The 24000-nt window shown below is 47.5% G+C and overlaps 1 protein-coding gene across 3 annotated transcripts in view; it reads left to right on the top strand.

Moving 5' to 3' along the window:
* adgrg6 (adhesion G protein-coupled receptor G6) overlaps nucleotides 1-24000 on the top strand; it is a 196172-nt gene that overhangs the window by 96514 nt on the left and 75658 nt on the right. For all 3 annotated transcript variants that reach the window (XM_080744043.1, XM_080744042.1, XM_080744044.1), the window contains 3 exons: nucleotides 21222-21310; nucleotides 21668-21720; nucleotides 22445-22486. In XM_080744043.1, coding sequence (XP_080600169.1) covers nucleotides 21222-21310; nucleotides 21668-21720; nucleotides 22445-22486 — 184 coding nt within the window. The remainder of the gene's footprint in view (nucleotides 1-21221; nucleotides 21311-21667; nucleotides 21721-22444; nucleotides 22487-24000) is intronic.

Raw genomic sequence — 24000 nt, 5'->3', positions numbered from 1 at the left:
AAATCGATTAATCTCATCAACCACTTAACCCTGTTGTATACTTACTTGTACAATTAAATGGTTGTGTAAAAAAAGAAAAAAGAAAAAAGTGAAATCCTTTCACTATGTATATATCGTCTCCGTCGGGTGGAAACCTTGTATATCCAAAACTGTTACTTTTCAGAATTCAAATTCACAAGTAGCAAAAGTAGCAGATCTACAAGCTCAAAACGGGTCTGCTATTTTTTGAATCTTTAGCGTGATGCTGTAGTATGATCAAGTAGGCCAGGGCGTTGATTAACTAAAAAAAAAGAAAAAACACAAAACGTTATAAATAAGTTATTTAAATATTATACCTGACAGCAACAATATGATTTTAAATAAATCATTTACTGGAGGTGAAATATTATTTTTTAAGTCAATATTTAAAAAAAGATATGCCTATAGATTTTAAGTGACATCGCTTGGCCCTCGCTGGTACAGTTATGCTCCTTTAAGTTGGTCCTCCCTTCCCGGTTGTCATCCATCCATTTGCTTATTTAATTCCCTCCATGTTATCATCATTGCCTGTTCCTCTTCTGTTCCATCTCAGCCCTCCTCACCTGTCCCCCCTCCTCTTCCTCTTCCTCTGCTCATTATTATCATCCTCCTCTTCTCTTGTTCCTCCTCCCTCCGTTTTTCCAACCTCATTATGTTTTGTTTATCTTGTTAAGCTGCAGACAGCTGAAGCACAGCCCTGTCTGGATGTCCTCTGTGTGTGTGTGTGTTTGTGTGTGTGTGTGTGTGTGTGTGTGTGTGCGTGCGTGTGCGTGCGTGGTTGGGTGCGTGTCAGGTCAGTCCAGTGTTAACCCAATCAAAACTCGCTTTGTCAGATCTCACTTAATGCTTAATTTATAACCCATCATCGCTATGAAGGTCTCGCACTGAAAGCCGATCTATACGAGCTCGTTTTCTTTATTATTATTTTTTCTATTTAGTTTCTCTATCAGCAAAACATTCCTTGACATTTCACTGCATGAAAGTAACATGAAAGAAAAAGTATGTACAGTATACAGCATACTAATTACGTAAAGGACATGGTAGGAAATAAGGTGCACGAACTGCACATACAATACAACAGGTATATAACCATGGTAATCACGGCCTGATCTGCACCCAGCCATGATCCGCACGGCGGGCTCATTTTCAATGCCTTTTAATTATCCAATTGAAGGGAAAACTTTACTCCTCATCCTTGCTTTATCGCATCAGAAGAAAAGGTCTACAGGTACACAACACTGCTTTCATGCTCTGAAACCTTTACCGTGCAAAAGTAAACAAACGTTTTCGACCAAAATGGGCTTTTGGTCCTTTCACGTAGAGCAGGACTTCTTCTAGTTCATCCCTTTATCCGTATTTCCTAGTCTCAAAAAGAATATGCCAAGGATATTTAACAAACTACTAAACCACTGCCAGCTATCTTTTGTTTTTCCTTACCTTTTCAAGTAGTCACAGAATATTGTTCTATTTTTCGATCACTCCCCCGATCTATCAAGGACACCTACCAACACTCTATGCTTTTTTTTTACACAATTTGGGGGTGTTCACAAAAATCGGTGAAAACATTGGTGCTGTGTGGGCCAACCCAAGAAATCTGCGGAAAGACGATTTGGGCGAGTTGATCATTCCACTCTCCATCTGTCTCCTTCTCACAGTGTGTACTCTCTCTCTCTCTCTCTCTCTCTCTCTCTCTCTCTCTCTCTCTCTCTCTCTCTCTCTCTCCCTCTCTCTCTCTCTCTGTCCCCTCCCACCCTCCCTTTAACTCTCATTCATCTAACACAAATAAAGGACTTCGGCAGAGTCAAGAACAGACTAATTGGAAGAGATCCCCAGGCGTAGATTAATACGACGTCAGGAGGGCTCTGAGGCGGCGTGACAAACATCATGTGGCCGCCGCCGCTCTTTTCATTATTCATGCTTAACCCCCGCCTGTCAACTTGAACACATTACTGCGACCAGGGGTGTCACACCCAATCCTGGGCCCTGGGTACAAGGATTCACTGCGGGGCCCCCCATAAATGTTCTTCATGGGAGCGTGTCGCTGTTACTACATGTCATCTTTTCGACACCCGACTCTAACCCTCACCCTAACCCTAACCTCCGTGGAATGAGTCGCTAACCCTCCGGTCGAAATGATGGTCGTTCGAAAGAGCGCGATTTCCCCGTTCTTCATAGGGGAGGGGGTTTAACCCATTTAGACTGGGAACGCATTATTACGTGTTATTTTGTGCTTTAACTATTGAAAAATAGCTGATATACAAGCTCACAGGTGCCGCGCTGCGAGCTTGTACATCTGCTATTTTTGAAAAATCATGAAGGACCCCCAAAATTACATGTATTTGGCCACGGACCCCCATCTCAAAATATTTAGTTCCAGGGACGCCCCAGAAGCAAAATTTGAGTTACAAATGTTCGCTTAAAAAAATACATTCAAAGATTTGCACACATTTTGACAACTTTTCAGAAATCGCAGATCTACAAGCTCACAGCGCGGCACTCGTAGATCTGCTATTTTTTCAATAGCTAAAGTATAAAATAATTAAGGCAACCTCCACCTTGGGCCCTCAGTCTCAATTTTCCCCCCCTTGTGACGCTCCTGACTACGACTCCGCCGGGGTTGTCCCTCGCCGCTCTGTGGTTCTGTTGATGAGGTTAATGAAGTCTTTTATTTCTCCCTTCCTTTCTCACTAAAAAGGGGGACAATGCCCGCCGCTCTCGATGGCGCGTGGGAGTTCTCTCGCGGTGCACGGCTCGTTGGCGTTTTAATTTGAGCTCGTTGTAATACGACGACAGGCGCTTTCACAGCGGCTCAAGCGCAGAGGCAATTTGTCGCCGCTTTGCTCTTTTTTGCAATTAAAGGACATGCTTCTAAAATAATACCCACTTTTTCCCCTTTTATCAACAGAGATATGTTTTGAAAATATGGGTGCTAAAGCGGTGGGGTGCGGGGCCTCATGGGGGTTCTAAAAATTGTATTATAAATTTACGCCCATCCGGAATCAATGGGGGTAAAATTATTGTGATCAAATTATTGTCTTAGGAAAGCGACAAAAAACAAAAAATATTATTGAACTCAAGTCTCCATGGTGTGATTAATCAATAGAAAAAAAGTCATTTTGGGGGGTGAACTACTCTTTTAACGGGTCTGTAATGCTGAGGTTGTACGAATGGAACCAAATGGACCCTCCCTTTGGTTCCATTTACTCTCAGAGTTAAATTGACACTGAGGATTTTTACAGCGTTAGATTGTAGTCCCACCGATTAAACATTGTATCAATTTTTTATTTTTTATTTTTTTTAACTCATTGAGTGCCAGCCTATCACCACTAGAGGGCGCCCAGTGACCAGAGAATAATAGAGATATGCTGGTAATGCATGCCCAAGCCCTGGAGCCCAAGCCCAAGCCCTACTTGCCTGAACACTTTCCTTTGTGCATGTACAGGAAGAGGATGAAGTTAGCTTGAAGTTAGCTATTGGCTACCAAGCATTTTAGAAGCCTTATTTTCGTCAACTTAGCCATGATTAAACCTTGCACACCTCATGCATGGGAAAAAAACAGAGAAGAATGAGCTCTAAAAAATCCAATGCAATCCTGGATTGCATTGGAGTGGATTTGTGCAGTTTGTTCACAGCTTTCAAACAAAAAAATCCGATTGGAAATCCGTTCAGGCATTCTTGAGATAATCGCCATTATGTTTTACATGTAATGTAAACAAAAATGGCTGCCCTGTATGTTAGATGGGGTTGTATGGGGGTGGAACATGCAAAATCGCGATTGAAATCATGTTCACCAGATTTGATGGGGTCCAAAAAAAAAAAAAAAAAAATCAAAAAATATATATATTTTTTTTTTAAAAGCCGAACTTGTTCGGGATCGGCACTCTACGATACGCTAATAAAGCCGAACTAGTTCGGGATTGGCACTCAATGAGTTAAGTTGGGAATAACCTGCATGACAACACAAATAGGCTTCCTTCTGAGCATCGATTCCCATTCTTAACTCATTCTGTGCCAGATGCCAAAATGGCTCCAAGGTAGCTGTGCCGAGATTTTGTATGTTTTTCTTTACTATGCAATGAAAAAAAATGTTTTTTTTATATATAATTTTTTCCCCACAGAAACAGACACAGTTGTTGTGATTCAGTGGCAAAAATAATTTTGTCAATCGGACAAATGGTTCCAGAGATAGAGCTGTTTGAATGAAAAAAAGTGTCCATCCACTAGAATGGACACACATGAACACACATTTTCTCAATCAGCTAAACGAGGGAGCGAACACACAAACAGAGAAAAGCATCTCTCTGATCTCAGGTCATTTTGACATCTTTTAAAAAAAAAAAAAAAAATGAAAAAAAAGTTTTTTTTTTTTCTATGTAAAAAACACAAAAACCGTCATAAGCCGTCATTGGCACACAGGGCTATTGGAAAAAAACCGTCATAAGCAGTCATTGGCACAGAATGAGTTATATGAATTATTGATTTTTGTCGCTTTTGTTTATTTATGTCTTTATTTATTTATTGAAGGGTGTGTGTGTGTGTGTGTGTGTGTGTGTGTGTGGGGTGGGGGGGGTCACTCTCAACTCATTTCAACTTGAGTATGGAAGGGTAATGCTGTCATTTCTCATTTCCCCCTTGTCACTGCTCTTTACCATGTCGGTATCGTGTTTAACTTGCCACCGTTCCAGTCCTCCCCCCCATCGCTCCATCCTCTCCATCATCCATCATTGTGTCCGCCACAAGCATGCTTCTTCTAACCCCAACTACCACCACCCAAAACACCTCCTCCACCAACACCACCACCATCACCACCTCTAACTCCAGCTCCTCATCCCCTGGTAAGGCTCTGCAATAACCGCTTAAAAGCTTTAACATTTTTTTATACTCTGTCGCACAACGCTGTCACGTGCCGGTGTTGATGTGTTGTTGTAACTCGAAGATGGGTTATTTTCGGCACACGACACCGTTGTGTGGAGTACAGCTGCTGCTCTGTTCTCCAGAATCGCCTAGAGATGTTACCACCACACGTCTTGGTTCATTTATCCATTGAATGCAAAACATCTCTCTGGGGAATGTTTTCCTGTATTAAACGCATTCACAGCTCATCCCATTAACGTTTTGTGTGTGTGTGTGTGTGTGTGTGTGTGTGTGTGTTTATTTGTTTTTTATACTAACTACTTACTTTACCAATTTATTTTGCTAATCAGTTACTTCTTCAAGCACCGCCACCAACGCTGCTACTGCTGCTGCCACTAACGCTGCTGTTACACACGCCAGCAACGCAACTGGTAAGGTAGCTAACCACACCTCTGACGCTAAGGTAGCTAACCACACCTCTGACGCTAAGGTAGCTAACCACACCTCTGAGTCTGACGCTAAGGTAGCTAACCACACCTCTGACGCTAAGGTAGCTAACCACACCTCTGACGCTAGGGTAGCTAACCACACCTCTGACGCTAAGGTAGCTAACCACACCTCTGACGCTAAGGTAGATAACCACACCTCTGACGCTAAGGTAGCTAACCACACCTCTGACGCTAAGGTAGCTAACCACACCTCTGACGCTAAGGTAGCTAACCACACCTCTTACGTTAAGGTAGCTAACCACACCTCTGACACTAAGGTAGATAACCACACCTCTGACGCTAAGGTAGCTAACCACACCTCTGACGCTAAGGTAGCTAACCACACCTCTGACGCTAAGGTAGCTAACCACACCTCTAACGCTAAGGTAGATAGCCACACCTCTGACACTAAGGTAGATAACCACACCTCTGACGCCAGGAAGTGTAAACTAAGGTCACACTTTTTCTTTTTAAAACTGTCATAACTCTACTGTCTAACACTAATTTGCCTTATTTTGACGGGTATCAGCAATTATGCAACCAAGGTGTCAAAAACCCTAACCCTAACCCTGCAAGCTCACAACAGTTGTAAGCTTGTAGATCCATTATAGGCTATACATTTATGTAAATGTATTTATGTAGCTTTGTTATTTGTGTTTATATGTATGTATTTAATTGCTAACAAGTTCAATATTCTAAAATAAACTTGAAATCTTTTATATAATTATATATATTTTATTGAGTAGAAATCTTTCGACAAATATAGGTAAAAACATTGGTAATTGGTCGTCTAGGACTCTCCAAAAGTTCGGATCGGCATCGGACTCCAAAAATCCGGCATCGTTCAAACTCTAGTCTGATTCTGGTTCCGGTCCAAGTTGTGTGATTGTGTTGATGATAAAGAGAACGTTGCCTTGCCAGCACTCAGTTATGTCCTTCAGGTTCGTTTTAAAAATGATTTTTAGAGAAGGACAGCACATTGATTATGATGATGAAGGCATAGAGCCGAATCATCTGTCCCTGTTTCCCGTTTGTACTCAAATGAAATGATAACAGAAAATAGCTGAAGGACAGAACGTGTCGTACTGGCGTCGTTCTCTTCATTTTGAACTTTTTTGGAAAGTTTTGTTTCACTGATACAATTCGGACTGAAAGTTGTGTTGATGGACTTTCTGTATTTGATTTGATGCCGATGTTCTTCCTCCGCAGTTTGTTATTGAGTTTCCCTCTAAGGCAAACTCATTGTTATTGAGTTTCCCTCTAAGGCCCAAATATAGAAATACTTGAAATAAAAAATTGAAAAAAATCAGATGGTGTTGTAGGAGTCCTAATAAGAGGAAAATGTAATGTTTTTAAAAAAAAATGTTTTTGTAAGGTTTTATAGCCATAAATCATAAATCATAAATCATGCTCTAATTTACATATGGGGGATATTTTTCACAATAATAACATATGTACATGTTCTAGACATTCTAATGATCACCAAAAAAAATAGTACAGGCATTTTCCTTATGTTTTTGTGAGGAATAGCTTCCATGAAGTGAGATGTTGTTCGTCAAAACTCTGGAATGTCAGCGGGTGTGGCGGGTGTGAATGTCAGACCCTGTGGGGGGTATTTATATGCAAATATTGTGGCCAATGGCATTGTAATACTAAACAATAGAATCTAATGGTGATGGAGCTAAAATAAAATGATTTAAACCTTTTTTTGGATAAAATACAAACGTTGTAATATTACAACAGTGGGCCTTAGAGGGTTAATGTGTGCAAGCACTTTATCAACAATGGTGTTAGTTCTGCTTTCGCGAATGGAACGCACCGATCAAGGCTCCCCTGTTTTTATGTGGTTGTTCTTCAAACTCTGCAATTGTGTACGCAGCATTAGTGTGCGTGTGTGCGTGTGTGTGTGTGTGTGTGTGTGTGTGTGTGTGTGTGTGTGTGTGTGTGTGTGTGTGTGTGTGTGTGTGTGTGTGTGTGTGTGTCTGTGCGTGCGCCAACGCACAGTGACGCACATCCATACAATACACATTTATATACATTACCGGTATATCGTCTCTGTCACGTAAAAACATCATTATGTCCAAAACTGTTACCTTTCAGGATTCAAATGAAAAAACAGCCAAAGTAGTGCAGATCGACAAGCTCGCAACGCTCGCTTTGTGCCGCATTTATAGCTTGCAGATCTGCTACTTTGTTTATTCTACTGTTGATAGGTTCTTTGATTACCTACGATCCTAGATTACTATTTCTATGCATTTGATGCATTAGCTTGCTTATTGTAAATCACTCTGGATTTAGAGCATCTGCTAATGCCTAAAGTCCAAAACCGTTCGTTTTGTATTTATCATTTTAAAAATGATCTAAACTAGTGAAAACAGCCGATCTAAAAGCACACAACGCCTCGCACCTCGAGGCGTTGTGTGCTTGTAGATCGGCTGTTTTCACTACTTTTGTGCGACAACCCTGTATAATGAGTAAAGCCCTGCCTTTACTTTGCGAAAAAAACATACACATTTGAAACTTGGAGATACGAGGATTCTGCCCGACAGTGACGATATGTGGCCCACATGTGTGCCTGATCGACGAGTGGTTGTCCGCATGTGAGTGGCTCGCGCTAGGTGCTAGCGTCTTTATTTGCGCGCGTCTTTTTGGACGTGGGCCCGTGGCACGGCGGCAACCATTTATGTGTATGTGTCAATGGAAAAGAACCGGGGTTTAAGGAGCATCACTAGGCTATAACCTTGGAACAGGATGGAACTTTCCATAGTCTGGAACCCAGACAGGAAGTGAGTGTCAGTCAGGTTTCCATGGTTTTATTGCCAGGCGTGTTGTTTGACTGGGTCAGTTCCACTGAGTCCAACCAGACAACGCTCTCTTCAGACACTATTAATAGGCTGACATTGTGCCATTTCATGCTCTTTATATCAGGGGTCTTTAACGTTTTCAGGCCAGGGACCGCTTAGTTCCATATAGGCACGCAGGCAGTATACAACAATAAAACATACATAAATACGTTAATGACAAAACTCTAGTTTCACTGTTCTGGGGCATGTTATAATAGTCGGACATTCTGCGGAAGTAGCAGCCTGCTTGTTGGTCGGGTATGTCTAGCACAAGACATTTGGTGTGTAGAGGGAAAGAAGGATGGGAATGGGATACCAAGTATAGACCCCCAGGTTAGCGAAGTGTACAGCCGCAGTGTTCACTCATTGTTTTCAATCACTTTTCATTTGACTGTTATAATTCTGTGATTGTTTTTCCCCTCTGTAGCTCACCAGCCAACCAGTGACATGTCTACTGTCTCCTCTAGCACCACTAACCACGCTGCTACTAACCTCTCAAAGCCTGGTAAGAGCACTGCACTGCACCCGCTGAACGGCTGCAAAGGACTGACCAGCCCTGTACCTAGAGGTTATGATATGCAATGGGCTACTATCAGCCAAGCAATGGCTTTGTACAAAGAAAGATGCGACGCACACTCGGTCACTCGCTGATAATTTAAACAATACACAGCTGCTAAACTAAGACTAAGAACCACTGCTAACCAGCTTCCTGGACACCATAATGTTTATTTATATATTATGGATTGGACAAGTACAATTTCTAGGTATTTATTGAGTGCAATGAATATTTTTTGTATGTCAAGCATGTTTGTAGTATAGATGGCACTCACTTATATACTGTAGTGCTATAAGACTGGAGGTTGGTGCAACAACTGGGATTGATTTTAGACCTTTGTGATTTGTTTACATACAACTGCTTTAGAGGCTCTGCATGCTATGTAGCGTCTTGACTCCTACTAAACTTGTACAGTAGGCTATCTTTCTCTGTCACTTCTCTCTCTGTCATATTGACCCATTACTAAGCCCCGACCCCTCTTAATTACCCATGCTAACACAGACATACTGTACAGTTGGCATCCATCAGAACAAAAATCGCCCATAACTACAACTAATGGCAGGACTCCACTGCAGCCATCAGGCGTTGCATCAGCGTCAACGCAGGGAACGTTCCCTTTTTAATACATGAAGGGTGCTCCATTGCCGACGTACGTTGCGCTGTGTTCGGTGCCCGCGTCGGACGCACAATTTGCCCCGGTTAACTTTTTGTCACCATCACGACGCTGGCACAACGCAACGCTCCTGGTGGAGCCCTGGCGTGAATATTACATAGTTGTGAAGTGCACCGGATTGACCTACGGATAGTATTTCCGGTAGGCATTCCAATGGAGAGCAATAAGGCATTATGTCTGTGTATATTAGAATATAATACTATATACATTTGGTTCCTTTTTTACGCTCTCAGAGTCGAGGGGGTCTGTGCCTATAATATACTGTATATCAAACTGGGGTTCCCTGAAATAAAAAACCCTGGATTTTCATCCTGTCGTCTTCTCTCCCTTTCTTTCTTCCCGTCTCCTCTCCTCTCTTCTCTCCACTAACAGCTCCCTGGCCAGGTCCTCCGTTGCCATTGGTAACCTCTAACCAGCTCTCTTCTCAACTTTTTTGTCCATCGCATAATAAACTAGACCAGGTCAACCTGGTTGTGCCAGACCCCGGTTCTGCCAACCCCCTGTCTGTCATCATCATTTATGACATCATGCCTTTTGTAGGCATGTCATCATCATGTCATCATCATATATACCCTTTATATAGAAAAGGGACAGACCGACATTTGCTTATGTAGGCCTACCCATTTCATGGGTCTGGCAATAACCCATGTTCTCTTAGTTTTCCCCTGCGTGAACATACTTTCATTTCCTATTCCTTCACTTCTCTCTCTACGCTCTCAGTAACCGCTCAGCTAATCAGCTTAGGGGGGAAAAGACAAGAAAATCAATGCAGAGCAAATCGCATTTGATAACGTTGTCTTTTGTCGATTTGTCTCACTCCGAACATGGGCACCCCAGATGATACCGTAACAGCATCTCAGGGTTTCACGCTGAAACATCGAGATGTGGAAACTTTCACCTCATTGATTCCTTACAGACTAACTTTGATAGCTTGCACTGTAATGATGTTGAGAAAACCTTGGTATACAGTAGATAGTTATTACTCAGGGAACCTCAAAACTTGAATAAGTGTTTGTTTTTGTCATGTCTAACACTTACTTTCTTAGTCTTTCTTCATTTGATTCTTTCATTAGTTCTTTCTTTCTCAGTTCTTTTCCTTGCTGTAATGTCAACTAACAAATGACTCCTAATCAGGGTACAATAATCAACTAGTCATAGTAACCACCCTAATGTGTTGGTCTAATCTCAAGGGGCGAGTATTTTAATACTCAGTATGCAACCTGATTGAGCTCCCATTACAAGTTGCATTGTTGTTCTACTATATCGTCGTTGTCGGGTGAAAACCTTGTATGTCCGAAACCGTTGGTTCTGCATTTATCATTTTAAAAATGATTTAAACTAGTGAAAACAGCCGATCTACAAGCACACAACGTCTCGCACCGCGAGGCGTTGTGTGCTTGTAGATCTGCTGTTTTCACTACTTTTGTGTGACGGCCTTGTCTGATGAAGCAGGGCGTCACTTCGCGGAAAAACGTACACAATTGAAACTTGGAGATACGAGGTTTCTGCCCGACAGTGACGATATATTTGGCATGTAATTATATAATGATTGCTTTTTATAACCTGCTCTTTCATCAAATTGGCCCCTGCTGGTGTGATGCACTGTGTTCTGGTGACAGCGAAGGAGAGTGTGTTGCATAGACGGCCCCGACGGCGCCCGTCTTCAAGGAAGGCAGTCCCCAGATCTCCCTCCAAAGCTATTACCACCACTACCACCACCACTACTGCTACTGCTGCCGGCACAAAATTAACTTCTCAACGTCCCTCTCAGCACTCCCGGTCTAAGACTCGAGGAAGACTCGGGCGTGCCTCTAAATCCGGCGTCGCGAGATCCCCAGCCTCTCGAGATCAAGGTCACCGGGAGTCTCCGGCCTCAGCCTCCCGATCCCGTCCCCCTGTAGCCCCTAACGCGGGACGTCGCCGCGGACTCCCCGAGGCTTCGCGGCCTCACCGTGCCTCTTCGGCCATCAGACCCATCTCCCGAAACCTCAAACCGAGCACGTTCGCTGGTCCTCCGTCCCCCGTCGTTCAACAACCCAGGTCCTCAGGCCCGGGCTCTGATCCCCCGCTTCCCGAATCGGGACGGCCCTGGCTCCCTTCGGCGTTCCCTGCCTCCCGGCTTCAGGCCTCTAGACTTCCGCCGCAAGGCCCCGGGCGCCCCCCTCGAGCCACAGCCCCACATCATCGCAGGGCCCGAATAACCCCGGATCACGGCCACCCTGCCCGACCCTCAGCCGCCCAGCCCAGACCCCCGGGCCCGGCGTCGCAGTCTAGACCTCCGGCGCCTCATCCTCATCCCCCCAGGCCCCACAGGGCCCCGGGCCACCGCGGCGGCGCCTCCAAGACCTCGCTGGGCTTCATCTCCACCCCTCTGATCTGGCCGCCGGGGAGGAAGAGACAAGAGGTGGCAGTCACCGCCGCCCCATCCAGGACATTGTATATCACCAAACCTGCCTTGCACACGCCGGGGTTCATCCCCACGACAGCCAAGCCTACGGTCGGCCCTAAACGCGTTAAAATAACGACCACTCCTGCAAACGCGCCGCGGAACTCATCAGGGCTTCCTCGCGTGACTACCGTTCTGGGTGTCGCGCACACAACAGAAAGACCCGCTACGGTCACCTCACATCCATCGGATATAACACAGCCTTCCCCTGTAACCCAAAATAAGACCCCCGCCACCACATCCTCACCCTCAGACTCTAAACCCCCTCCTGAATCAGAGGTTGCGACATCAACTCGGGAGTCATTTTCAGAGCAACAGACAGAGTGGCAATCGGATATGCAGGATGGCTTCCATGTAGCCCCCGTGGCAGCGTCGTCGTCTTCGTCGTTGCTCGGCAATCGCAAGAACAAGCCCGCGGCGCCCCAGTTGTCGCCGCCGAGTGCGAGCGGCGAGGAGAACGGCACGGCTCACCTGGGCAACTGGACCGATCCCATGGAGCTGCTGGTTGACGACGACTACGCCTCAGGCACGGAAGCGTTTCTCTACGATCTGGCCGAGCTCACCGAGAGGGGCCTGTTTGACTATGACTCCCTCTATTCCATGGATGAGCCCACCCCCATTACGCCTCTGGAACGCCAAACGCAAAGCCCTGCGGCGATCGCCACAGGAACGGAAAACTTCAACCAAACCCAGGATATTGGCTCTGAGGAACGTTTATTCAGCCAATTGGAGGTGGGGGGCGTTACTGGGGAAACGACGGCGAGCGGTTTTGACGCAGGAAGCGAACTTTCGTTTAATCTCTCTGAAAACAGATCCTCGGCTACACAGGCGGCCGTGGCGCAAGCTAGCAGCTCCCTACTTCTGACAGAGACTTATATACGATCTATGACGGCCGTGGATTTAAACAAACAAACCCAAGAGACGACGGAGCCCATGACATCACGCACAGACAGTTTGAATGGAAATGCGCTAAAGACAAATGACCACATGTCCCACACACAGGCTGTCACTCTGGCCCCATCTCTCCTGCCTCTCTCCTCTGCTCTCTCTACTCTTCTCACCACACCTCCCTCTCTCTCTCCGTCCGTGACGCCAGTGGTTCCACTCTCTCCCTCCTCTCTGTCACCCACTCCCATTCCTCTCTCCCACTCTCCCTCCCTCCTCGGCACACATGTCACCCCCTCCCCCCCGCTTCTAGACGCACGGCGGACACCCTCTCCCTCCCGTGCGTGTTTCCTGGGAGAGACACACACGCGGCACTCCGTCAACGAGAGAGACGAGTTTGTCGTTGACTGTTTTCACCCAAGCACGGCCGTAGAGACGCACGCAGGCGAGTCGACGTCGACCCAAACGCTCCCTACCGGATCTTCGCTCCTCCCTGGGCCGTCAGTGTCCTCGTTTCCCGCTCTTCCTGTTCGTTGGGATATCTCCTCTCTGGCTTTCTCCCCCTCTCCCAGCATCCCTCGCCACCCCCCCTCGGCCACTCTTCTTCTCTCTCCTCTTTTCGTCTCCCCTTCTCCTGTTTATTTCCTCTCTGCGTCTCTCCCTCTCTCCTCCACTCGCACCGTTGCCCTGCCTCCTCTACTAACTCTCCCCGTCTGCTCGTCTCCCGTGGGTGTTCTCCATCCCCCTTCCCCTGCCCCTCGTCCCCTCTCCTCTTCCTCGCTTCTTCCCGCGTCTCCTCTCTCCTTCGCCCCCTCTCCCGCAGAACCGGGGAGCGCCGTCGTAAATCTGCGGCCCGCTGAGCGAGACGTCGCCAGGGATCCCGGGCCCTCTTTGTCTTCTACGTCTTCCCGCTTGCTGTCCGAGTGGCTCGAAAGGAACGCGGACCGGGTGGCAGGCGGCGAGACAGGCGCGTCCCCGCCTCTCCTCCTCTCTCCTCTGTCCCCAGCGGGAAGCCTCGCCGCTGCGTCTTGCACGTCACCCGTCCTTGAAGTCGTGCCCCTTCTCACCAGCGTCTCTGCTCCTCCCCGCTCGGCGAGCGAATCGACCCTCTCAGAGGGGAGTCGGCAGCTCGACGGCCAGGGTAATAGGTTCGCCGCCCCCGGCGCGATCCCCGCTGAGTCTGTGATGAGCCAAATTGAGCCGTCTCCTGTGGCATCTTCACTGGGATCCAATTTGTCAGTCGCCGGTGCCGATTCGGCAGGCGGGGCTCAGCGGGGTCACTCAGTCACGCCACGGGAGACGCTCCGGCCCTTTGAGGGTTCAGCCGCTCTGTGGCCGTCACCTTTACAGTCGGTACAGAGAGATGTCGGCTCGCGGTTCGACTCCTACGGGGCCGGTGCGCCGACACATCCGGCCCAGCGGTCTGTCTCCGAGCTGTCATCGCTGCCAGTCGCAGCGAGGCCGGCTGTACATTCAGGACTAAGTCCACTCTCGTATCTCCCCAATCCGGAGACCTTTCGGGTCTCCGCCGCGGGCGTCGAGGCGCCCGGGGGTGAGCCCACCGTTACTCCCCACTCACCTCCCTCCCCTGTGCCAGCGGGGGAAGGCCCTCTCGCCTTGTCTCCTCCCCTCTCACCGATAGAGACATCTAGCTCGCACAGCGCCAACGCGGCCTCACGCGGAGAAACACCGGGGAGGACGCACTCGCTTCTGCAGAGCTCAAACACACAGGTCACCGGAGCACAGGCGCAGGCACGCTCTGATGATGTAACACCGCACGCCTCTTCCTGGTGGCCGGAACCCTCTGTTGCGGCGCCAACACGCACGCCGGCGCTCCACAGCAGCTTGGTGTTGGGCTCCGGCGCCTCCGGCCCCCTGCGCGATCCAGGGCCGGGTCATTCAGACACTTTAAACCCGGTGGTCTCACACAGCGGGGGCGCGCACTCCACGCGCATTCCATCACGCGCTCAGATGCCCACGGAGACACTTGCGGTCACGCAAAGTCACGCACGTGCACATATGGTCGCGGCTTGTACCACGCAAACACAGACGCCAGCGCCAAGCCCCACGCTCGCGTGGCCCATGGACGTCACACGCACGCCAGCGCATACAGGCGGCCCAGTGCACACAGACACACACGCTCGGGGGGGTCAGGCAAACTCTAGTTTGAGTCATAGGACAGGGCCAGACGCACACGCTGAACATACAACACATACGCCCCACGCTGCAAGCGCTCACACAGTTGAGTCAGCACAGACCGACATACATGATGGTGGCATTAAATCGCTGCCACAGCCCCATTTCACCCCGTTTGCTCTCGCTCCCTCCCTCCACGCTCCCTCTGTTCTCTCCCCTCTCCTCTCTCCCTCCCTCCTCGACCCCTTCCTCACCCCTCCTCCTCCGTCCTCTCCCACCCTCCATCGCTCTACTCCCTCCCTCCCTCTCATCCGTCGTACCGTCTCTCCCTACGCCGCCTCTTTTCTCCCTCGTCCTCTCTCCACGTCCGTACCTCTCTCTCCCTCTCCTCTTCATCCTCCTCTCTCTGCCACACTGCCCTCTCAACCCACCGCTGCGTACCTGCCGCCCTCAGCCACCCAATCGGAACCTGCCCCGTTGTCCCTCACGCCCCCTGTCGGCGAATCAAACGAGACATTCGTCCGACAGTACCCCAGAGTCGACGACCAGTCAGGTCCCGTTCGTTCACCCCACACGATCCCGCCTGGCCAACGGCAAACGCTGCGGCCGTCCCCGATCGCCCCGCTCGGCCAATCGGAGTCCTTTGTTCGCGTTGACGTGGAGACGGCGGAAGGTTCCCAGGCTGTTGTTGTCACTCCTCCCGTACAGTCAGCAGAGACCTCGAGTAACCTCGCCGTCACTGCAGACAGCAGCACAGACCCTGACCCTGCTGTCCATGCCGCTTATAAAACACATCCTGAATTGAATCCCGGCAGGTCCTCCTCCTCCACTGCCTCAGCAGCTACTCTGACCCACAATGCCACTCCACTGGAGAAAAGCCAAACATCTTCCCCCAGCCCCCCACTGAATACCCTTAAGCCCTCGGTTACCGGCCCTGCCGGGCCGCCGGAAATGTCCCGCTCACCCGCTGTCAGTTTGAATCTAGAAGCCGCCGCCGGCCCCTACGACAACACGTCTCACCCGCGTTCACCTCCGGCTTCAGAGCCCAGTCAGATTCCTTCCTCCGTAATGCGTGCACCACCTGTCAGTGCCGCAGTTAATCTGAACTCCACACATGCTGCTGCTGCTGCTGGCCAAAACATCCCCCTCTTCCTCCTAACTTCCCCGACCCACACGTCTCCCAGCAGCATCGCTGCCCCGGATCAGAGCTCTGTTTCTGGGTCACCGCGGCCAACAGGCGGGCTCCCCTCCAGAGACAGCCACGCCAGTGATCTGCATGGCCCTGATTACGCAAGCACCTCCGTGCCCGGCAAATTAAACACCACAGCAGCCGAGGAGCCCCAAGAGGTAACCACGGCGACAATCACCACAACAGCGAGGGCGGACGAGGCGGTGGCCAGCGGCAATCGGACGTCGGCCGTGCAGAGCACAGCGGCGGGGAGCACTGCGGCCGCGAGCACTGCCCCGTCGTCCAGTCCCGGCGGGAGCCTCGCTGTGTCCAAGAAACCCGGCAGGGGTCCAAATTCAACCCTTTCAAAGCTGCACAGCGTGAGCGCCGGTCCAATCATGTCACATCACAGCGGGAAGCAGAGCTCGGGGGGGACACTGGAGCAAGACACTGGTGACACACAGCCAGGCCACGGCAATGACGACAATGTCAGAGAGAGCCAAGGGGACGCGGCGAGCCCCTTCCCCACGCGGCCACATCGTCCCCATCGTACTGTCAGCGGCCACCACGTCGTACCCACAAAGGACGCTCAGCCTCTGTCCTCGGCGTCCTCGCCGTTTACGATCGCGCCGCTCAAAGCAATTCCGTCCGCGGTCAGCGGCGGCGGCGGTGGCCTCCAAAAGGGCACGGCGCTGCCCGCCCACGGAGCCACAGCAGCCACGACTTTGGCCGCCGAGCCCGCCGAGTCGCCGCCATGCCAATGTAAACCCCGCTTTCATTTTACATGTCTGTGTGGACTGGCATCAGGGAACAGTATGTCATGCAGTAACGCCAAATGTAGTCGTAGACAAATAAGAACTCCCCGTATCGGAGTGGAATGATGAGTAGTGCACTGCAAGAAATATTCATCTTTAACTTGTCAAAATAGTTATGTAAATATCGTCGTTGTCCGATGAAAACCTTGTATGTCCAAAACCGTTCGTTTAGCATTTATCATTTTAAAAATGATTTAAACTAGTGAAAACAGCCGATCTACAAGCACACAACGCCTCGCGGTGCGAGGCGTTGTGTGCTTGTAGATCTGCTGTTTTCACTACTTTTGTGCGACGACCTTGTCTGATGAAGCAGGGCTTTACTTTGCGAAAGAACATACAAATACAAATGAAACTTGGAGATACAAGGTTTCCACCCGACAACGACGATATGCTGAGAGAAGTTCACTTGTTTACGGCGCAAATCAACCTTCAATTCACGTCTCTCGAATTAAATGTCAAAGCTATTTGATTATTTTTTACGCTTTGATTTGAGAATGTGAAGCGGAGCAGAAAACCTATCTCCGGATTTGTTCCTTCCATTTATTTTCGGATAAATTAAATTTTCACAGTCGAACGCTGTATTAAATGACATGTGCTGGGGTGGAAATTATTCTTGCAGTGCTGTAGTTGACTAAGGTGGTTGTCTTCAGCAGCTGCCGCGGTAGACCGTGTTAGACTTCTGTTTTCTTGTTAGACTCCTGTTTTCTTGTTAGACTTCTGTCTTCTTGTTAGACTTCTGTCTTCTTGTCAGACTTTCTGTCGACACTGTATAGTGTTGCTAGGCCTGTCAATCGGGTGAAGGGGTTGTTTTATGCTCTGGTGGTTTTCTGATTTGTTGGTTGTGATTGGGATTGCTGATTGGTTGGTTGTGATTGCGGGGGGCCGGGGATTAGAACACTAACATGGAGTGTAGTTGTCCAATCAATGATGAACTAGTGTACCTGGTGTACTACGTATTATATTCTAGCATACAGTATGTTGGAGAATATTTTTGCATTCGTCATATCTATCCTCTCCTTTTAGTCCATGGGCCATACGAGATGTCGGTATCCGAAAGGTGGCAAAGGTTACCATGCATTTTTGAAAAGCTCTATATCTGTAGATTATATTTTGGTATGATAACCCTTTCTGAGACACAGCTAAATTGGTGTTATCAGCCGCTAGAGTTGGTGTCCCATTAACCCATTTGTCCCATGCAAAACAGATGCTTGCAATGGATTCAGAATCATGAACCCTTTGACCCCTTATGTGCTACGTAAAGCAGATTATTTTTTTCCTCCTGTATATTAAATTAATGGGACACCAACTCTAGCGGCTGATAACACCAATTTAGCTGTGTCTCAGAAAGGCTTATCGTACCAAAATATAATCTACAGATATAGAGCTTTTAAAAAATGCATGGTAACCTTTGCCACCTTTCGGATACCGACATCTCGTATGGCCCATGGACTATCTGAACTCTCCTATCTCAATCTCTCTGCCGTCAGACTCTCCTATTAGTGTCTCTCTCTGTCTGTCTGTCTGTATGTCTTTCTGTGTGTGTGTGTCTCTCTCTCTCTCTCTCTCTCTCTCTCTCTCTCTCTCTCTCTCTCTCTCTCTCTCCCCCTCCCTCGTGCTCCTGTCTCTCTTCTTTGTCTGTCTACTCCTTCCCTCATCTCTCTCTTCTATCATGCTCATTCCGTACATACCGTACAGTGCATCTCTCATAAATGGATCACGAGAATGTCAATATACTGTAGGCTACAAAACCTCTCTATATCTTTCTCAACCTTTCTTTCGCCCCTCTACCTGCTCCCCCCCCCCTCTCTCCTCTCTCTCTCTCACTCACTCTCTTCTTTCTCTCTCTCTCTCATTCGCTCTCGCTCGCTCGCTCACTCAGACACGCTCCCTGATATCGCTGTTCTCGGGAGGAAACTTTGTATGTCCAAAACTGTTTGTTTTTTATTTGTCATTTTAAAAATGATTTAAAATAGTGAAAATAGCTGATCTACAAGCACACAATGCCTTGCACCGCGATGCATTGTGTGCTTGTAGATCGACTATTTTCACTGCTTTTGTGCGACACTCTTGTATGATGAAGCAGGGCTTTACTTTACGAAAAAACATACAAATTTTAAACTTGGGAGATACGAGGTTTCTGCCCGACAGTAACGATATACGGATATATATCTCAATCCACTGAGCTTCTTGGGAGATATCCTGCTCGGTTGCTTTTTTTTTTACAATTCACCGCAGAGTGAAAAACATAAACCCAACCTCAATAAAAGAAGGGGGGAAAAAAGCGGGTCGCTAGCCTGTGTTTTATGACCGACTGACCCTCGTGGAGTCAAAAGATTCCAGTCTGCTCTTTTAATCTCCTTATGAGATGTGGACGGTTAGATGCTAGATGGCCCCAAACTTCTAAAAAGAAAGTTATGAACAACTCCACTGAAAGTCTGAAGACATCTGCGGGAGGCTCCCACGAGGAGCTGCATGGTGGAGGAGAGATTATAGGATTGTACAGGAGACTGTGTGTCTGTCTGAGACCGTCTGACTAACCCCAACTATAGACAGTGCACTGACACCTAGTGGCCCCTGTGAGGCATAGCAGGAGATTTGAACAGAACGTGAAAACATGAAATGCACCGGCCACCTCGGCACATACAGTAGTGACACAACGCATTCCGTTTGTGCACTTTAAATGCTACATTATTCAACAACATAATGTATTCTACTACGCTGCTGCCCTACGAATGGCTTTTTCTGTTGCTGTCTTGTTTTACAAATGCCCATGAGTAGAAGGGTCCTTGTAAATGTTAAACACTCCAGCACATTTGCAAGTCAACATTGAAGTAATGTATCTCCATTCATTAACATTGCAATGTGGCTTTTTGGAGATAGTAGAGTAAACTGGGACCGTATTGTTTTATGTTGCAAACGAAAAAAATGTGTGACCAAATTTGTGTCTACTTTGTTAAAAAGGCCATGGCAGTCTTGACTTAGCAGAGAGATTGCCGTTTGATATGTACATACTTTAAGTGTATGCCGTTTAGTAGATATCATCCTACTCTTTTAAAATTAAATGTCATTCATGTTGTAATGGTGTGGGGAAAACACTACTGTACTTTAAATTGTCCAGGTTCTACAACTTTTATTGAATAGAAAATGGAAACAAACACATTTATTGAATAGGTACAAAATGGAAACAAACACATTTCTTTATGTAAACTACAAATCACAATGGACACAATGGACAATGGTATGTCCTTTAAAGCCGACATGAAACCATTGCAGTCCCAAACTTTTTATTCTATTGATCCTTTATCTACATGCTTACTTAATCACACTTTTGCTCCATATAAAAGATAGCCATTTTGTCTTAAATGCCCAGTCAGTGATGCAGACGTAAAAATAAAAATAAAAAAATAAAAACTTGATTGGGCCTTCAACAGTTTGGTTCTACTGACACCAGAGGGACTTCTAGACTGGCCACCATTGCACGCTGTGCTGTTAATTTGCATAATTACATTGACAGATTAAGCTACATGGGTGTGTTCAAATGTCACACAGTATTTCTGTGACATGTTAATCAACTCCAGGTTCTCAACCCTCAGCCCTGGGGGAAATCATACACCATACTGACTATAGTTTTCTCTTTCCTTTGATTTCCTGGGGCTTCATTCAAATGAATGCATCCACCTGGCTGTTCCAGATGTTGTCTAATCAGGGGTTTAATGAAAACCAGCAGGCGAGCACTAAGAGTTGAGGCATTACATTTTGTATAACACGGTTCTATTGTGAAAATGCGAGGCGTTGTGAGCATTTAGATCGGCTATTTTCACAATTTCGGCTTGAGAACCACTGGGCTACGTGACAGAATAACACACACGCTCTGCGTTCAACTCATTCTAAAGTCGCATTCATACTCTGCAGAACTACAAACTCACAACATACGCAAGTTTGTCGACCTGCAATTTTAAGCGCACGACACACGCAACAAAGTACACCAGGCCCTCCAGGAGGACATGTCACATTGCAAAGTATACTCTTTCTCTCTCTCTCACACACTTTCTCTCTTTCTCCCTTTCTCCCTCTCTCTCCTCCTCCTCCATTCTTATCTGTAAGGCAGCAGATTTTGCCCACATCATTTTTTACAAAATGGATTTCTGCACCACTCAATCACCCTTAGTGCCACCATTTATCTCCTGCTATGTCGCGCGGAAGAAGGCCTGTTCGGCTTTAAAGCTTCGTGAAACTGCCATGTGTCAAAATCACAACTTATTCTTCTCCGTCTCTCCCCCATCCCTCCCTCCCTCCCTCCCTCCCTCCCTCTCTCTCTCTCTCTCTCTCTCTCTCTCAGAGGGTCTTTTCTACAGGCTGTCCTTCGAGGTGGACGACGAGGGGTCCGAGTTGACGGAGACGGACGTGGAGCAGGCGGTGGTTCAGTGGGTGAGAATAACGCGTTCCCGCTACCACCGTATTGACCACTGGTTCTCAAACCTTTAACCGTTATTTAATGCTTTAGCTATTGAAAAACAGCAGATATACAAGCTCAGCGCGCACTGCAAGCTCGTAGATCTGCTATCTTTGAAAGATCCAATCCAATCCAATGTATTCATGCCGTAGAATCCTCAGTGTTCATTGAACTCAGAGAGGGCACAAATGGAACCAAATGGACCCGTGAGTTACACATGGATAAATGAACACTCGGGATTTCACTGTGTGCAAATTTGACAGTGGAAAAGAAAACCAACAATAATTTCATAATAATCGATTTAATTACACATTTTTCTGTCGTTCTTGCAGTTGAACCAGACGTTCCAGAACTGGACCCACGCTGTTCATGTTGACTACATCAGGTGAGAAACACTTTTTACTGATGTTTGATTTAATTTGAATGTATGAAAGCAGACATAAGTAAAGTATGTAACTGATGACACACGTGTTATTCTATTGTTGCTACTTAAACATAACTGTACTAATATCATTCAACAGCAAAGACAGTCATAAAATCAATGTACATACAAGATATAAATATGTTTCCCTTGTGGATATAAGCGTGTCTAGTACAGTTACGCACAGGCCTCAGTCCAAACCAAGGTCCAATATGAATGACCGTGGTCAAGTAGTTATACGAAAATGCAGAGATGCAAACAGACCACGTAACTGTGTTGTGTTTACAAAACGAACTCATGCTGATTCAAATCATAGAGTTAGTTTTCTTCTTACTCGTTTATTTCATAGCATAACAACCTTGGAATATACCAATAGATAGATACCAACAGGGATACAACTGATTTAAAAAAGTAGCACTATATATCAATCTGGTATGTAAGTACTGAAGTCGAAGTTTACTTTTGAAACAGGCTTTTTCTTTGGTGTTATGATTCTCACTCGGAGGACTACTACAGAGTACAATTGACCTGTGTCCTTGGCTCTTAAACCTATTTATTTAAGAGCCAAGGAGCTTCACTGTCTCTCCCACTAACTGCCTTATCTGTCTGGACGAAAAGGGAGTCATTGATTGAAGAAGTGGGTGTTTATAGTAATCTGTCTACTGTCCACTCTCTCCTCTATCTGCAGTGTCCAGCCCGGCCTGGTGGACAGGAGCATCAGTACCACCAGGTTTGTTTCATGTCATTTATACTATATCGTTGTTGTCGGGTGGAAATGTCCAAAACCGTTTGTTTTGGATTCATCATTTTAAAAATTATTTAAAATATTGAACATAGCAGATCTACAAGCACACAACGCCTCGCTAGTGCGAGGCGTTGTGTGCTTGTAGATCTGCTATGTTCATTTGTTTTGTGCGACAGTCTTGTATGATGAAGCAGGTCTTTACTTTACGAAAAAACATACCGAGCTACCGAGGAGTTGAACCCGTGGTTGGACTTGGCTGACGCGCCGATGGTCTATATACCATACTGTTCGCTGAGTATAATTGAAATGATGCAGGCCAGTTCTTCATGCAGAAAGGTATATTTATTACTCCAACGTCACCATGCAAAGCAAACATCCTGGGCTCCACAAGCAGATCAGGTGAATAGTCTAAATCAACCTTTTTGCTCATGTTTGAACGACAGCATACCTGCGGTCAAAAATCTCCCAAAGGTGCCCATGAACTTGACCCTTTTATAGCGCATAGCGCCACCCCATGGTCGCACCAATTCATTGGAATATTTTAATGATTTGGCTCTAACAGCCATTATTTTCATTATTTCTAGAACACAGTTATATATTAATTATATGATGTGAGCTAAGATTCCCCTGTGGCAATTCCAATACAAAAATTATGCTGTGGTATAGTGCCCTCTAGCGGCGGTGATGTCTCTATTACCCAGCCAGCACGCCCACATGGGTCCCGCATGGGTACGAGTTGGGCTACTTGGGTACCACGTGGGCATGGGCTTGATGTGGGCAAATTACAGGGGTCCCACGTGGGATACATGTGGGATACCTGGGCATGGGTTGGAAGTGGGCTTTCCCACATGGTTCCCACATGGGCTACATGTGGGCTAACTGGGCATGGGATTGAAGTGGGCTGGCCCAAGTGGTTCCCACGTGGGCTACATGTGGGATAACTGGGCATGGGATGGAGGTGGGCTGGCCCAAGTGGTTCCCACATGGGCTACATGTGGGCTAACTGGGCATGGGATGGAAGTGGGTTGGCCCACGTGGTTCCCGCATGGGCTACATGTGGGCTAACTGGGCATGGGATGGAAGTGGGCTGGCCCACGTGGTTCCTGCATGGGCTACATGTGGGCTAACTGGGCATGGGATGGACGTGGGCTGGCCCACGTGGTTCCCGCATGGGCTACATGTGGGCTAAGTGGGCATGGGATGGAAGTGGGCTGGCCCAGGTGGTTCCCACGTGGGCTACATGTGGGCTAACTGGGCATGGGATGGAAGTGGGTTGGCCCACGTGGTTCCCGCATGGGCTACATGTGGGCTAAGTGGGCATGGGATGGAAGTGGGCTGGCCCAGGTGGTTCCCGCGTGGGCTACATGTGGGCTAACTGGGCATGGGATGGAAGTGGGTTGGCCCACGTGGTTCCCGCAAGGGCTACATGTGGGCTAACTGGGCATGGGATGGACATGGGCTGGCCCACGTGGTTCCCGCATGGGCTACATATGGGCTAA

The sequence above is a fragment of the Nannobrachium achirus genome (genome assembly GCF_963921795.1).
Source record: "Nannobrachium achirus genome assembly, chromosome: 16".
Classification (NCBI taxonomy): Eukaryota; Metazoa; Chordata; class Actinopteri; order Myctophiformes; family Myctophidae; genus Nannobrachium; species Nannobrachium achirus.
Note: the sequence above shows the minus strand (reverse complement) of the source record. Positions and strands in the feature narration are given on the sequence as shown.